This window comes from Hypomesus transpacificus, unplaced genomic scaffold, assembly GCF_021917145.1.
Source record: "Hypomesus transpacificus isolate Combined female unplaced genomic scaffold, fHypTra1 scaffold_27, whole genome shotgun sequence".
Lineage (NCBI taxonomy): Eukaryota > Metazoa > Chordata > Actinopteri > Osmeriformes > Osmeridae > Hypomesus > Hypomesus transpacificus.
In genome coordinates this window covers 1628007-1642819 of record NW_025813796.1, presented here as the reverse complement: position 1 = coordinate 1642819, position 14813 = coordinate 1628007, and the positions used below count along the sequence as shown (strand labels likewise).

The window sequence follows — 14813 nt, the reverse complement described above, 5'->3', positions numbered from 1 at the left end:
GTGGTCTGCACAAGACTTTGGCTCCTGTCTTTGGTTTCGAAGTGTGACAAAACGTATTGACGTCAGAACATATTCAAACTTGTTTCGAGGTCTTTTCAAGTGGTCTAGTTTGATAACTGCTGTGAACAAACTACTATTGTAGACCAAGTCAATCCTATCACAGACATATGAAATACTGCAATATCCTTTCAAGTGAGTACAGAACAGCCTCAAATTGATGATGTCACAGAATGTACTGTGTCTGACAATCAATGCCTCTTTTATCTTCACTCAACCTGATTGGGAAATAAAACTGACCATGTGACAGTAACCTGTGTCTGAAAACACCACTACGATTAGAGTGAAGGGATTCTGCTCTCAGATTGCAAATTGAAATACACCGTCACAGGAGAAAGATGTGTTCCTAATATCCGCTCTGGCACACTGCATGAAAAGAAGCAACATGTCAGTTGCGCATTCACACCGGCCCATGTTGTGTGCTATGTTGACGGTTCATTGACCTAGATAATCACATGGGCTCCGTTGTCAGTACGGTCAAAAAGTCAGAACACCGAAACAGTTCAGTTTCAGAGCAATTGCGATCTCACCCTCTCCCGTCCTCCAAACGGAACCAAATGTGCTCACTGTAAGGACTGTTTGCGCCAAAGACAAGGTCGAGTCTGTGGGAGTAGTTTCATATTCTACGCAAAATCTTTCCTCCAAAGATCAAGTTTAACCAAAGAAGCCAGGATGCTCTTTACATCTTCCAACTCCTCTTTATTTTGTGTTCGTTTTTAAACCTGTTTTTCCCCCAAATCATTTATTTTCATTGGTTGGAACACAAAGAAAAACTTGTTGATACATTGTGCTGTGAAATCAGTTAATAAGCATTGAAATGAACAAAATTAAGGAGGTACTGATTTATTGTTGTTCCACCCTATGAGTACAGGAAAATAAAGGAATCACCATGGTTTTATTCATATGATTTGTCTTCATGACTTGAACACCCAAAAATGTATGTCAGAGCTTCATTTTTGTCATGTACATTTTGACTTCTAGTCATCTTGCACTGTCTGCTAATATGTGTTGAAGACAGGGCGAGACCGTTCGAAGGAAGTCATTTATTTTGACCTTGTTTTTTTGTTGTTGAGCATTTTGACCAAAAGACACGGCAGGAATGTGGTCGGTCTTAGGACATCTACTACAGAACAACAGCTCACACCAACATCACTGTAACTGTCATTCTAATGTGCTGTTATGATTCTGGGGGGGGGGCAGTCCCGTTTTCACTGTACGTTTGTGTCATTGAGTAATGTGAGAATCATTCTTTCTGTAAATGGAAGCAGAGGTCAAAGATAGTGACAAACCAACAATGACAACAACACGACATAAACAATGACATGGCACATTGTACATCTATTGAGCCACTGATAGCCTACAAAAAAGTCCTAAACACTCATTAGTCGATGGAAGCCTGTCTCCAAGATCAAACTATGTTGTCTCTATTGATAGTTGCTTACATCACAATCAATACAGTGACAGATCAAATATGAATACTCTTGCTCCTTTGGCTGGTTATAAGTTCACTGATACCGAACCTTCCCAACAGCATTTTCGTTTGATAAATACACAACTGAGATATGGCTCATTCTAACTGCATATATATGTTTGCATGTCTTTCAGTAGTTTAATTTCAATTTTTAAAAAACCCCGATGCATATTGGGTTTGGATTCCTCCTAAAGCACTGTCTTTGAACCTTACAAACAGGTAGGACTTCAAAATAGTATCTGCTCCTCTCATCTGTGCAATATTATTAGCTGTGTAAAAAAAAAAGAAAAGGTTAAAAAAAAAACGTTACGGTAACGAAATAACAACTATCTATATCAGTGTTTCATGTTTCAAAGACTGCATACATTGGAGCTTTTAATATTGTTCAAGTTGTTGATGTATTGGGCACTTTAAAACCTTTGCAGGCCATCCCAGTCCTATCTCAAGATGATTCAGTTGTGTGTGTGTGTGCTGTTTATATTTGCTGTTTCAACATAAAGGCTTTACATTGCGCGCATTAGTGTTCTGTCTGCATCATGCTTCCATTTGATCCGGTACCTCTGTTTTTATTTTTATTCCCACTATCATCAAATGGTAGTGCTGTATATTCTGCTATTAATATCAAATAAACGGCTTTGATTCATTCACATACAGCTTGTGCCTCCTGTCTTCCTTTGAGGATGTAGACAAAGGAAAGCAGAGGACATTTTAAACCACGGTCGAGTGTGCGGGGGAGTTCTGCGTCTCAATCGAATGACGCCTCGACACATGCTTGTGCCCAGATGTTATTTACACTATGTAATGTATGACAATGAGTAGGTCAGTAGGCTTTGCTGTATCGTTCAACCTTCTGTATCTGCCAATGCAAGTCTTGCCTCTGACAAACCACACTTTTTAATCCCTCTGACTAAACAACAGAATCCAGCAATATGTCAGTCTAAGCTGGAACAACTTCATACATTTAAAAAATATATATCCTTCTATCCCTTTTAGTTTTGATTGCTAGGGCAAAATCCATCATTCATCTAATCTGTTGACGTTGTCTTTCTATGACCCGATAATCAGATCTGAGTCACTGAAATCATGTCTTTAGTGACCAGACTCAGTTAAATCCAGACACACAGTCAAGAGAATGTTATCTGTCAGTGGTCAAGTGGTGTGGATGACCGGTACTGAAGAATGGGCTGCAATGAACCTACTGCTCTCCCTCTACCTGATACACAGTAGGAATAATGACACAGAAACAAACATTTGTATCACACATTCATTTTCAAACAGATTACATTTCAATGAACTTTTGCATATGTACAACTACAAAATGTCAAATATTTCGATTCGAGTTTGTAACATCTTTCGAGTCTTTCAGTGTAATGACTACAACCTCCTTGCTTCTTCACAAAGCCATCCGATTGGTCTGGCTGTGTGACCACCAAAGCAATTTCAGACAATGTTTAGCATAAAATAAAAGGATTTCAGTTATTCAGTTATCAAATTGGAAGCCTGTACAGTCATGTTGTTGTGTTCATATCAGTAGCCATCAAAGATCAAATTGGTCGCGGAGAAACTGGTTGCCTGGGAAACGTCTTCTGAGACCATCTTATTGGACCTCGGAACACATTCCAAGGACGCGTTCGCAAAGGAAAAGAAGTGGACAACGTGTTTGAATAAAGTAAACACCAGTCTCCTCCCACCATTCCCCTCATCCTGCTTCTCTCTCCAGCGACCTTCTTCTTCTCCCCTTTGCACTTGGCCTATACCCGCTGGTTAGCCCGTCCGCCCTGGGTCGGCCGCTAATTCGTTCCCTCATGTCACGCTGCCTCTCCGCGGCCGCCCCCGCCGAATGCCCCACCACCGAAACCTTTTGGACCCTCTACCTCCTGCCTCCCCCCCCCCCTCTCTCTCTCACGCTCAAGAAATCAATCGGAGGGCTCTCAATTAGAGGTCACACGGCGAGAGAGCGGCCGGCGTCCCCGGCTTTTCAATTACCAGGTGGCTCCCGCTGTTGCTGCAAGCGGGATCTCACACTTCCCCCCCCGCCCCGCCCCCCTTCCTCCCATCAACACACACACACACATACATTACACACTATGCTGGCAAGCCAGGAGAGGAGATGAGTGGCACGGAGCACAGGGCCCGAACTCTGAGGGGTTATTGGGTCCTGGACAGCCAATCTCTCTCAGCTTAATCAACAGCACTGGAGGTGATTGGGACACGGTGGGGGAGGATGGGAAAGAGGGGGAGGGGGGGGCGCAAGACTGGGGGAAGGTGGGAAAGAGGAGAGTAGATGGATGATGGGGGAGGGAATGGGATGGTGGTGGTGGTGGGGGGAGTAGAAGAAAGGTAGGGTCAGGGAGGGAGGGAGGAGAACAGGGAAGAAAGAAAAAAGATGGAGGAGGTTGGGAGACAGCCCAGGAACAGTGCAGATAGGCTGCTGGCCTTGATGTGGATACACATCTTTCTGTTGCTGATATTTACTTTGAAGGGAGACTTTAAGGAGGCCTGGCATTATATTTGTTAATATCCAGGAATTTAGATTTTCTTTTTGTATGTGTGTGTGTGGCTCCCTGCTTAGACGTGTACTACACGGGGAGACAGAGGAAATGAATCTGGCGTGAGGTTAATCGTTTGATTCCAATTTTAATCAAAATAAGTCAATTTGTTCTTGTCGGAATGAACACTGAATTGCAGGGTGTCATTGAAGAATATGTGCAAAACAATATACCAAGGAAGGGTGAGATATTGTGGAGAATCTTATACCAAGCATCTTTAATTTATGTTTATATATCTTTGTATAACGTTCAGAATATAAAAAGGTACATGGTATGGAACAAGCTGATGAAGTTTTAACTTCAATAAATAAATGTCTGACCTGTGACTAAACTGGTTTCTCTTGCTATATACACACATACCTGTGGTACAGTACATAACTGTACACTGAGTCAAAACACACACACACACACACCAAAACACTTTCTAAGGGACCTTCAACATGATGTACAGAGTAATTCAATCCATTAAAACCAGGTGTGACCAGATCGCCGGAGGAAAACGTGCATAAAAACAGTCAAATCTTCCCGTCTTTGAAAAGTGAATGACTGAAAAGGCACAACGAGTCGGCGGTGCGGCAGCGATGGCGACAGGAGGCCGTTCCCGTGGTTACCTACGGTCAGAACGAGGTCGCGGGGAGAAGCCGACCCCTCGATTCAACGCCCTCGGGGTCAAGGACAGAAGCTGCAGGCTCCAGACAGAGCCAGCGTCTGCCACGCTACATTTCACAGCTTGCCACAGAGGGTACTGAAGACTCGGAAGGACTGGTGTGTTAGCAGTACAGAAAGCTGAATTCTAGCGAGACGACGTGCTAGCACCGTCTTCCACTGTGGTAGGCGGGTCAGCGTGAGGTCAGTGGTTACGTTTGACTGTGGAGCTGTGGCACGGTTGTTTTGTACAGTGTGGAGCTCAGCAATGGATATAGCAGATGAAGAGGAGAGCACAAGAATGGACTTTAGCCAGCATCAATTATTTCAATCATTCCCCCCAAAATCCTAATATGAATGACGTCCAGGTTAATTCCACAGAGAATGTGCCGGAAAGAGACCACCAACCAGATGGAATGTAAAAAAATTAAATAATTAAAAATCTCCAATCTGGGTCTTCGATGCTATGTGACGTGGATGGACGGCGATTTGTGAAGAGTGACAGTTTTTTGGGGTTATATTTGGCTTTTCGCGTTCGTTCCAGATTGACAGCCAGGAGGAGGATGGACGGCGGGGGGGGGGGGGGGGGGGGGGGTCTACGGCGTAAGAGCGTATAAGCGTGTGCGTGTGAGAGCGGGAGGGAGGGAAGTTAGGACTTCTGGCTGGCGAAGAAGGCCTTGGTTTCTCCACAAGTGGGGTTGACGCAAAGCGGGCAGCGCAGAGTCAGCTGGCGGGAGCACGGCTCGTCGGACTTGAGGTGAGACCGGACCAGGTCAGCCAGGGCCTGAGGAAGGAGGAAGGAGTACAGTGAGCTGGGCCGAGCACATCAAAAACCGGGCTGGTCTCACTGACCAACACGCACAGAGAAAAGGACAAAAATGGCAAGGAAACCTTTGAACCATGTCTAGGCCTTTTGTCAGTAGACGGTGGAGCTGCTTGTGGGTCCGCAGAAGGCTGGTGAGGGGTCTGGGTTAGGGCTCCGATTGGGGGGCTTGATCAGTGCCAGGTTAGCGCCACTGCAAGTGAACTCAAAAGGCTAGCCGATTGATTGGGGCCGCTCCCTCGAATAAACCCTGGCAAAAGCTGCCTGGTACTTGTCCACACAACTTGCACAACTTCCAGGGAGGCCACCTTGCTCGAGCGGGGCTGAGAGGAGCGAGGGATGGAGGGATGGTTGTAAGGGAGAGAGAGAGGGCGTGGGGAGGGTCGGCTCGGTCAATCCCTTTATTGACCGGTCGCTCCCTGGAGCTTTCCTCCCAGCTCATGGGCTGAGCAGTGCTACCCATGGTGCCTATCCCTCGACAAATTACCCCAGCTGAGAGAAAACGGGGGGTGACCGGGGGTCAACTCTGGGAGGGGCCGATGCCGCTTCAAAAGCTCTGCCTGTGCGTCTTTTGATCCTGGCACCGGCAAACGACCCAGTCACTCCACAGCGAGCTGGGGGTCTACTCCGCCGCAGTATCCAAGCAGCACACAAGCCGGCACTTTGCCCGTTTCTTCCCGCTACGAGCGGCGATTCGGCGAGGACGCCGTCTTGAGAAACCCCGTTGTTTCACGAATCACGAGGAAAGAAGGCCAGAATTTTTTTTAAGCACTTTTATATTAAGGAAAAGTATTTGGTTTGTTTGAGCTGGGCACCGCGCATTCGTGAGATCTCAAGGAGGTGCACCTCGAGGGCGTCCCCCCTGACGCGACGCCAGACACTTACCTTGAAGAACAACGGGTTCCCGTTCAGGGACTCGGCGCGTCTGATGTTCTCCACGCCGCACTGAGGAACAGATACACCACGTCCACACGTTACCTCAGCACCGTCCAGTTAGCATGACGCTAACTAAACCCTCCTACACTCTTTTCTGGGTGTTGTGGGACTGCTGGTTCCCCCTGCCGTGATGGGAATGTTGAGGCGGGGAGGGGGGGGGGGGGGGGGGGGGGGGGGAACTGCATACTAATCTATTACATGCGCCTTAGCTGTATGGTCACCAGAGTTCTCTCATACACGTCCTCCCCACCAATCATCATGTACAGTATCCACACATACAACAGAGTAAAGGCTCTTTGCTGCTCTACCCAGGTGGGCAGTGTGTGCGTGTGTGGGGTTCCTCACCTCCTCCCCCAGGACTTGGGAGTACTCGATGTCCAGCTCGTGCAGCGTCTCGATGTGGTCGCTGGTGAAGGCGATGGGCACGAGGAGCAGGTTCTTCTTGCCGCGCTCGCACAGGCCCTTGATGACGTCGTCCGTCTGGGGGCCCAGCCACTGCATGGGCCCCACCTGGGGGAGGAGACACGGGTGGGAGGGGGGGGGGGGTCAGGGCCGGACACCGGGTGTGTTGGTGTGGTGTCGGAATTCACTTCAAACTGGTTATGTGCTGCTAATTGAAGTTTTATCACATTAATAATAAAAAACAATGTATACGTGACTTAATGTGTGGCGCTGAACTGAAACTGAAGTGATCCTATTGGGGTGCACGGTCCATTCATAACCACTAGGTGGTGCTTTTGGGTCAATTATAAATCTGAAGCTTGCTACATGAAATTCAGGAGGGCTTTTGAAGATTACTCATGACTCAGATTACTCCATACATAAGTAAGAACCTTCGGAATGTCTCCCCCTAGCGAAGTATCATCGACTCCCTTCCTGAGTGTGTGACTGTGTGTGACTGTGTGTGTGCGTGACTGTGTGTGTGCGTGACTGTGTGTGTGCGTGACTGTGTGTGTGCGTGACTGTGTGTGTGCGCGACTGTGTGTGTGTGCGTGACTGTGTGGGTGTGTGTGTGTGTGCGTGACTGTGTGTGTGTGTGCGTGACTGTGTGTGTGTGCGTGACCGTGTGTGTGTGTGACTGTGTGTGTGCGTGACTGTGTTTACCCTGGACTGCCAGACTAAGCGGTAAGGGTTGCAGTGACCCAGCCTCTCCATAACCCTCTGCACTGTGGCTCCCACCTCTTGAGGATAGGGGTCTCCCCGGTTCACCACCTAGACATGGGACACACACACACACAAACAAACACAGTTAGTACAACCTGTGAACATAGTAACACATCCCACAGGCTGGGCCAGGTTAACTCGGCGTCTGGCGGAAAGACAAAAAAAAGACACAGAGCTCATCCGACCAATGGGTAATATCTAGGCATCGAAATCAAACGCACACTGACACCCAGACACCTACACCCAGCATGAGGGTGTGGAGGGCTGGGTGAATGGACGAGTACTCACAGCCATGGGGAGGGAATGTGCCGAGAACAGGATCACCACGTCGTCCCTCTTCTCCGGGGGGAACTTCTGCAGCTCGTTAAGGACGTGCTCCGCGAAGCACTGCCAAAGGGCCACAGGGAGAGAGAGAGAGAGGTCTCGTTAAGTCTCGTCTGAGGCCAGCCTCTATTTTCACACCTACTCAGATACAAATATACACCAAGGTACTCGGGTGTAGCCGCTTCTAGGTTTCTCTGTGCCTTGAAACGGACAGGACACGTATCGGGTTTCCAGCACTGAAGCACTTCAAATCGAGGGCCTGAGAGGGTCAGGGGGACCGAGGATACGCTTTGCAAATGGGAACGGTTCATCCTAGGTCGATCACCCTGACGAACTCAGCTGGGAGTTTGGTGCCAATCTCCATAGCAACAAGCACAAGGCTGAATACTTGAAGAACCTCAATGCGACTCCGAACTAGCCTGGCGTCACCAGACCCATTGGCAAAGGCGTGTTCCCTCAGGTCATTTTCCATTTCTAAGAGGGAAAGAGGGCAGACTAAAAGGCCTTCAGAGAGGCTTCCCCCCTCTGAGCAACAAAAAGTACATCTCGGTTGTTCACGAACAATTCCTCAACGGTACAGTCCTTGTTTTCAACCGGCCCATATCGGATACACTGTGGTGATCGGCCCGACCAGATCTCAGTGGAGGGGGTTATGGGAGGGGCCGGGCCCACCCGCCAGGGCAAATAAAACACGGGTTCGCAGATTCGTCTGGCTCCCAGGCTCATTTCAAATCATCTAGTCAATGAAATGTATTTTGTGCTGAAATGTCTTTGGGGTCAGATGGCTGAGCGGTTAAGGAATCGGGCAATTAATCAGAAGATTGCCGGTTCGATTCCTGGCTGTGCCAAATGACGTTGTGTCCTTGGGCAAGGCAATTCATTCACCCTACTTGCCTCAGGGGGAATGTCCCTGTACTTACTGTAAATCGCTCTGGATAAGGGTGTCTACTAAATGACTACATGTAAATGTATTGTGCTGATGGGGTACCAGTGAGTGAGGGTCAGTCATGCTACGTCGACAGCACCCCCACATGAAGAGTTCTCACCTCCACCAGCAGCGGATGTGTGGGCCAGCGGTCGATGACGCTCCACCTCATCTTGGGCCGGTCGGCTCTGTTGCTATAGTAACGGTAGATGGCGTTCAAACTACTTCCTGTGCGGGGACACACGGGGAGATGGGAGATCAGCAGAGGAGCGAGAACAACAATGCCATCGTCTGTGCTCCGTGTCACACGAAGAAAAGGAGGAAATGGAACACAGCAGTCCGAATGTCCCAGTGATGAGTCACGACGTGGCTGGTTGGCTACAAGGAAATACATTTCTCAAGCAGTTCCTCTTCAGGTCTCCCTCCCTCTCTCCTCCCTCCCTGATATTGAATCTTCTCTCACAGTGACAGGAGTGTGTCTAGGAGGAGCAGCTGGTGGGACGAACCCTTCTATAGTTATCTAGCCATTGCAATACATAAAGGAGGCAGGGTGGGGTGCTTCCACAACCTTCTGTTAGATAACCTACATGTCCAGATATTTGTCAGTCACAAACCAAAACCCCAGAAAGGGTTGGTCTCCCCCACAGATTAGGTCTACTCTAAACATCTTCTTTTGTAAAAAAAAAAAAAAAACGACAACATTTTACACGTTCAAAGTTTTGTTTCCATCAGATACATTCAGATTCAAAACGTGGTTGGGGGGGACAAAGACTCCTGGCTGGAGTAGCGACGGCCAGGGGGAGGGCTGAGACGGCCACCTGCCTGTGGTGGAGCAGCTGTACTGGGGGTACTGCGTGAAGGCCACGGCTCTCTCCACCCCGTCCTTCTCCATCTCCTCGATGGCCTCCTCGGTCAGCGGGTGCACGTAGCGGAAGCCGATGTAAAACTTGTGAGGCGCTATCAAAATGGAGAACATTGGGGGAGGAAAAACGATCAAGTTACACGACGTGGGAACCTTGTTTATTTTCACCGCTCGGACGTGTGTAAATACAGCAGGAAACCCTTTTATATGAAAAGAATTGGTTCCCGGGGTGGATACTTTTGACGCTTTGTTGACAGTTATACTGCATCATCCATAATCCTTGTGCCGAGTTCTTATAGAGAGTGAGAAATGACCCAGCAGGAGAAAGCCAACCTCTTATCACTAAGGTGTGGTGGGGTGTGGGGTGTGTCGCAACACTTTACTATCTCCTCCCCGCACTCCAACTCGGCTCCGGAGCAAGATAAGCAGACAACTGGTCCTAAAAAACAGCTCCCTCGCTATGGCTAACGCGGTACAAGGGGTCCCTGGGTCTCACCTGTCTCTGGACACATTTCATCCAGCAGTTTGACCATGCCCTCCCCTTGCATGGTGGTCCAGGCCTTGATGGGCGAGCCTCCTCCGATCTTGCTGTATTGCTCCTGGATCTTAGGCGTGCGGCGCTTTGCTATGAATGGCCCCAGTGTGCTGTGGAAGGCAGAGACATCGCACGACTTAGGAGGTGTCAAGAGAGGTGAACCAAAAGGGATCTTGCGCAAACGTCTTCCACGTCGTTGTGGGAGACCTGCGAGCGGGCCTTTTCTTACTTCTGAACAGGAAGTTTCATCAAGTCGGTGTCCAGGAAGAGCCGCAATAGGAAGTCGTGAACGTCTGTGAGTTTTTCAGGACCTCCCATGTTCAGCATAAGAATCCCAGTTTTAGGTTTTCTGCATTGAGACAAAACACGGCAATTACTGTGGACGTTTGCAATTCTGGGAGTCCCTCTTGGGGAAATATATCAAAGACATCTAAGTTAGCATCCTGAGAGCTGCCACATGCAGGAAGATGAGCGTCCAGGACTCCCCTCACCCTCTTTCTCTCGCACACAATTTTTCACTAAGTATGTCACTGAAGTATTTGCGCGACTAAACTCTAATAATAGTTTGAAAGAAAAGGCATTGCTTACCTGTTCTCTAGGGTTTCTGTGGATACAGCAGAAGCTGGTTGCACAAAGGCTGCAGCAGCTGCAGTTGACTGCCTTCTTGTTCTGAGAGATGTACTTACAGACAGGGTTATGGCATGGCTGCTTCTGGCAACTGAGGAAAATTATAATAAAAGAAACAACCTTCACATAAGTACAGTGCAGTTATGCAAGTAATATTATGTAGGCACTACCATGACCGATAGTTGAATACGCTGTAGTTCTATTTAGTGTACACTTGGCGGCGCAGGGTTATGCAAGTTCAATATAGTACCTTGTGTAACTGCAAATGTATCCTCTTTACAAAACTTTTCCACGGAGAAAATATCCACCAAAAACATGCATTTTGAAAGACATACAATACGAACTTATTGATGTTAATAAAAAACAATTTCGAGACATCAATATTAGCTAGATTGCTAGCACTACGGTATGTGGTAAGACAACCGGTCAGTAAGTAGCGAACTGGCTAACGCTAGCTGTGCTAGCAAGAAGCTAGTTAGCTACAAATCTGACCTAAGCTTGGTATTACAATTGCGCAAGAGCTAAATAGCTGATCGACTGTAAGTAAGGCTTTAGGGAAACGTTATTTTCAAACCAACATAGCCTGCATAGTCTTGGCATGTGACTCGTAGCTAGCTAACTTTCTCATTCACAACCTGTCAGTGAAGGTTATGCTAACTAGGCATGCCATTCTTAACTCACATTGGACCAGCCGACTCGCACTGCCCAACACAGCCATCATGGTATTGAGTGGTTGTGTTGTCCCTTTCTTCTCTTTAAGTAGCTCCTCTTGGCAGAAAGGTATATCCAATGCGTAGCTCCTTAGATGACTTCAGCTGGCTTTCAGTGTTCCTTCGAGCCTCTACTCTCTCTTTAAGCAGTGTTGTCATGCGTGTTTTCACTGACATAGCTGATGACGCCACTAGCGCATCGAGACTCCGCCCACCAAAGCCCTTGATCGCAGCGTTCCACCCTATGGTTCCACCCAAGGCCGGATTAAACATTAGGACAACTGGGGCACTTGCCCAGAGGCACATGACATCTAAGGGGCCCTGGACAATGTCAACTAAAATGTTATATCACATTATGAACGCAGTCCTAACTTTATAGAGCGTCTGCTAAATAAATAACTAAATGTATATAATGTGAGTAGTTTATTCTAAGTCGATCGTAATATTATGTTAAATCACGTCAAAAACAGTGTTTGTGTATTGTAGCCAGTGCCGCCTAACTACGTGCTGTGCGTAGGCAGTGCCGGATTAAAAAATGTCTGTGCCCTGGGCAACAAGGCTCAAGGGCTGCTGGTCTTTCGAAGAGGGGAAACTCATTTTTTGCCTACATCCTATTTTCTTTTTATTCATTTGGCTAGTTCACTGGCTAGGTCACCCCTACGACAAACCTAGCCTACTGAATGAATTAATGAATGAACGAACGATCTAACAAAACTATTAATCAAGGAAGAAATGTGGAAATTAGGTTAAATTGAAACAAGGAACGTGGTGTATAATTGTATGAAATGTATGATGAAAATTGGTTGGCAATTTCGCCAAGCAAATACCAAGAAATAGGTTTCTGCAGTTTGTCTTTCAACTACAGCTGCAAAATCAGCGATGGGAGTGAGTTTGAATAGCTTCGGTGACTTTTTGTAGTACAAAATTACTGTCAATCAAAAGGAGATGCACAAACCCTCCAATCATCACGCGAAAGCCCAGCGTCCAGGCCAGCCCACTCCTCCATTCACCCCCAGAGACGCTGAGCGTCCGAGGCGGGACATAATCTCAGCATCCAATGACCGTATAGTTTCGAAGCACTGAAAAAAACGGGACGCTACGGGAATGTATGAGAAGGAAATCAGTCAGTCGACCTGTTAATATATTTAACTGATTACTGATAACGCATTTAAAATGTTAACGTAATAGTAAATATTGGACTTTTTTTTTATTGCAGGGGAAGCTGAGCTTCCGTTACTAGTATCACATCAGGGAGGGGGGTGGGGGGGGGGGTACATGTGACGTGTTTTTGCCATGAAACACCCTCTTAGAATAACATCGGAGAATGAAATATCCAGCGGGCGAATCAGAATGTTGTCACAATAGCTATGATTTCACAAAGCAATGTGTCATTTCTAATGTGTCATAGTTGTTGGTGAGTAAAATAACTATAAAAGTCTATGTCAACACTGCACTGCAGTCACTTTCTTTTCCAATAGAACAGAGAACATGAGCGGATTTCCCAAAAAGAAGCGGATGGATAAGAAAAAGAAAGAACGGACACCGGTGGTAAAAAGCGGGCCACAGGTACTGGCTGAACAAAGACGGTTCCTGGAGATGCAGAAAAGACAAAAGAATGCAGAAACGATGCGTATAATTAAAAGGTGGGTTGACCTAAAAAAGATATTACAGAAGCCGCCTGAAAAGAAGCTGGAAGAGATAAGGGAGGCAGAGAAAAGGCTGGCAGAAGACAGGCTGGACATGCAGAGGCAGGAGAGGTGGAGAGAGTGGATGCAGAAGGAGCGAGAGCTGTGGAAAGCAGAGCAGAGACGGAAAGAGCAGGAGCTCAACTCCTCCAAGAAGAAACTTGAAGGTCTGCAGGAGACCAAGACACCTCACACACAGGTGGTTAAGTCTCTTACCATCATGGAGGAGTTGAAGATGATGGACGAACTGCTTGAAGAGGTAAGAAGACTAAAGCCATGTCATTTGTTTTGTTTTTTACTTCAGAAAAGTGTCCTTTGTGTTGGGTATTCCATTACAGTGCTAACAATTTTCTTGTCTCCAACACAGACAGCGGATATCAAAGTTCCATCAATGTCTCCCATCCATCAGCCAGCCTCCCCAACCCCCACACGCCTCCCACTGGGTAAAGATGGAGTATTCTTGGGCCTCACCACCACCAAACCCCTGGAAGCTCAGGCCAGGCACCCCCACAGGGTCAAGGATCCCACCAGCACACCTCTTCCCAAGGACACTCCAATCTACACCCACCCCTTGGCCAACCAGGAGGAAGGATTAGAGAGTGAACTGGCTAGGATGCAAGTTCTGGAGGCATCTGTTGAGGAGGGTTCCAGCAGTGACATATTGAAAATTGAGAATGAGATAAAGGCTGAGAAGGGGAAAGCAGCAAAGAAAGAGAGGGAATTCCTAGAAAAGCAGAAGAAAGCAGAAAAGCTGGCACAGGAGAAGATGGAGAAGAAGCAGAGGAAGCAGCTGGAGCAGGCAGAAAAAAGAAACATGGAGATTCAAAGAAAGCTGGAGAATGAGAGATGCAAAATGAAAGATCTAGAAAGGAAAGAGATGCAAAGGTTAGCAGAAGAGCAGAGGAAGGACATTGAGAAGACAGAAAAGGAAGAGAAAAAGGCGGAAAAAGAAAAACTGGAAATGAGGTCTTTGCCAAAATGTGGCTTCTTCGAGAAGATAAAGAGGGCCTTTCATTTCCACTGATAAGAGAGACTTTCCATCTACGGTAACACCAACCGTGACAAACATCAGGGATGCACTCTTTTCTGTCATCACCATGTAAGCAAGGGTTTTTGTGTTGCTGACCCTTCCAAACAAGAAAGTTAAACGTCTACACCTTTGCTCAGTCATTTGGATCACAGGCACACTTATCAACTTTTAACAAGCAACTTTCAAAACAACAAGATCCTTGATGAACCTTTGGAGGTTTCCTCAATTTGAAACTGTGGAAAACCTTGAAGAACCTTTATAGAAGTTGTGTAGTAGTAGTAGTAGTAATAGTAGTAGTAATAGTAGTAGTATTAGTAGTATTAGTAGTAGTAGTAGTAGTAGCATTAGTAGTATTAGTAGTAGTAGTAGTAGTAGTAGTATTAGTAGTAGTAGTAGTAGTAGTAGTAGTAGTAGAAGTAGTAGTAGTAGTAGTAGTAGTAGTTGTTGTAGTAGTTGTAGTAGTTGTAGTA

General features: G+C 47.0%; 2 protein-coding genes across 7 annotated transcripts; one reads left to right on the top strand and one right to left on the bottom strand.

The window, feature by feature from the left end:
* Positions 1 to 4145: 4145 nt before the first annotated feature.
* fech (ferrochelatase) lies at positions 4146 to 11852 on the bottom strand. 4 transcript variants are annotated; one of them, XM_047014809.1, is made up of 11 exons: positions 11600 to 11850; positions 10880 to 11009; positions 10521 to 10640; positions 10253 to 10401; positions 9717 to 9851; positions 9016 to 9122; positions 7934 to 8032; positions 7586 to 7693; positions 6827 to 6991; positions 6431 to 6490; positions 4146 to 5506 (listed from the first exon to the last, which is right to left on the bottom strand). In XM_047014809.1, exons 1-11 carry the CDS (start codon positions 11637 to 11639, stop codon positions 5372 to 5374), a joined length of 1248 nt encoding a protein of 415 aa, XP_046870765.1. In that variant the 5' UTR covers positions 11640 to 11850; the 3' UTR covers positions 4146 to 5371. The 4 variants fall into 4 exon arrangements, with proteins under 4 accessions (XP_046870765.1, XP_046870768.1, XP_046870766.1 ...); XM_047014811.1 differs by lacking the exon at positions 4146 to 5506 and adding an exon at positions 5514 to 6255 and having other exon boundaries at positions 11600 to 11851; XM_047014812.1 differs by lacking the exon at positions 9717 to 9851 and having other exon boundaries at positions 11600 to 11852.
* LOC124463091 (intersectin-2-like) lies at positions 10257 to 14653 on the top strand. Of its 3 annotated transcripts, none has more exons than XM_047014814.1 (3): positions 10257 to 10813; positions 13107 to 13572; positions 13681 to 14653. In XM_047014814.1, the coding sequence occupies exons 1-3, from the start codon at positions 10749 to 10751 to the stop codon at positions 14335 to 14337; spliced, it is 1188 nt and encodes a 395-aa protein (XP_046870770.1). In that variant the 5' UTR covers positions 10257 to 10748; the 3' UTR covers positions 14338 to 14653. The 3 variants fall into 3 exon arrangements, with proteins under 3 accessions (XP_046870770.1, XP_046870769.1, XP_046870771.1); XM_047014813.1 differs by having other exon boundaries at positions 10651 to 10813; positions 13088 to 13572; XM_047014815.1 differs by lacking the exon at positions 10257 to 10813 and having other exon boundaries at positions 12916 to 13572.
* Positions 14654 to 14813: the final 160 nt, after the last annotated feature.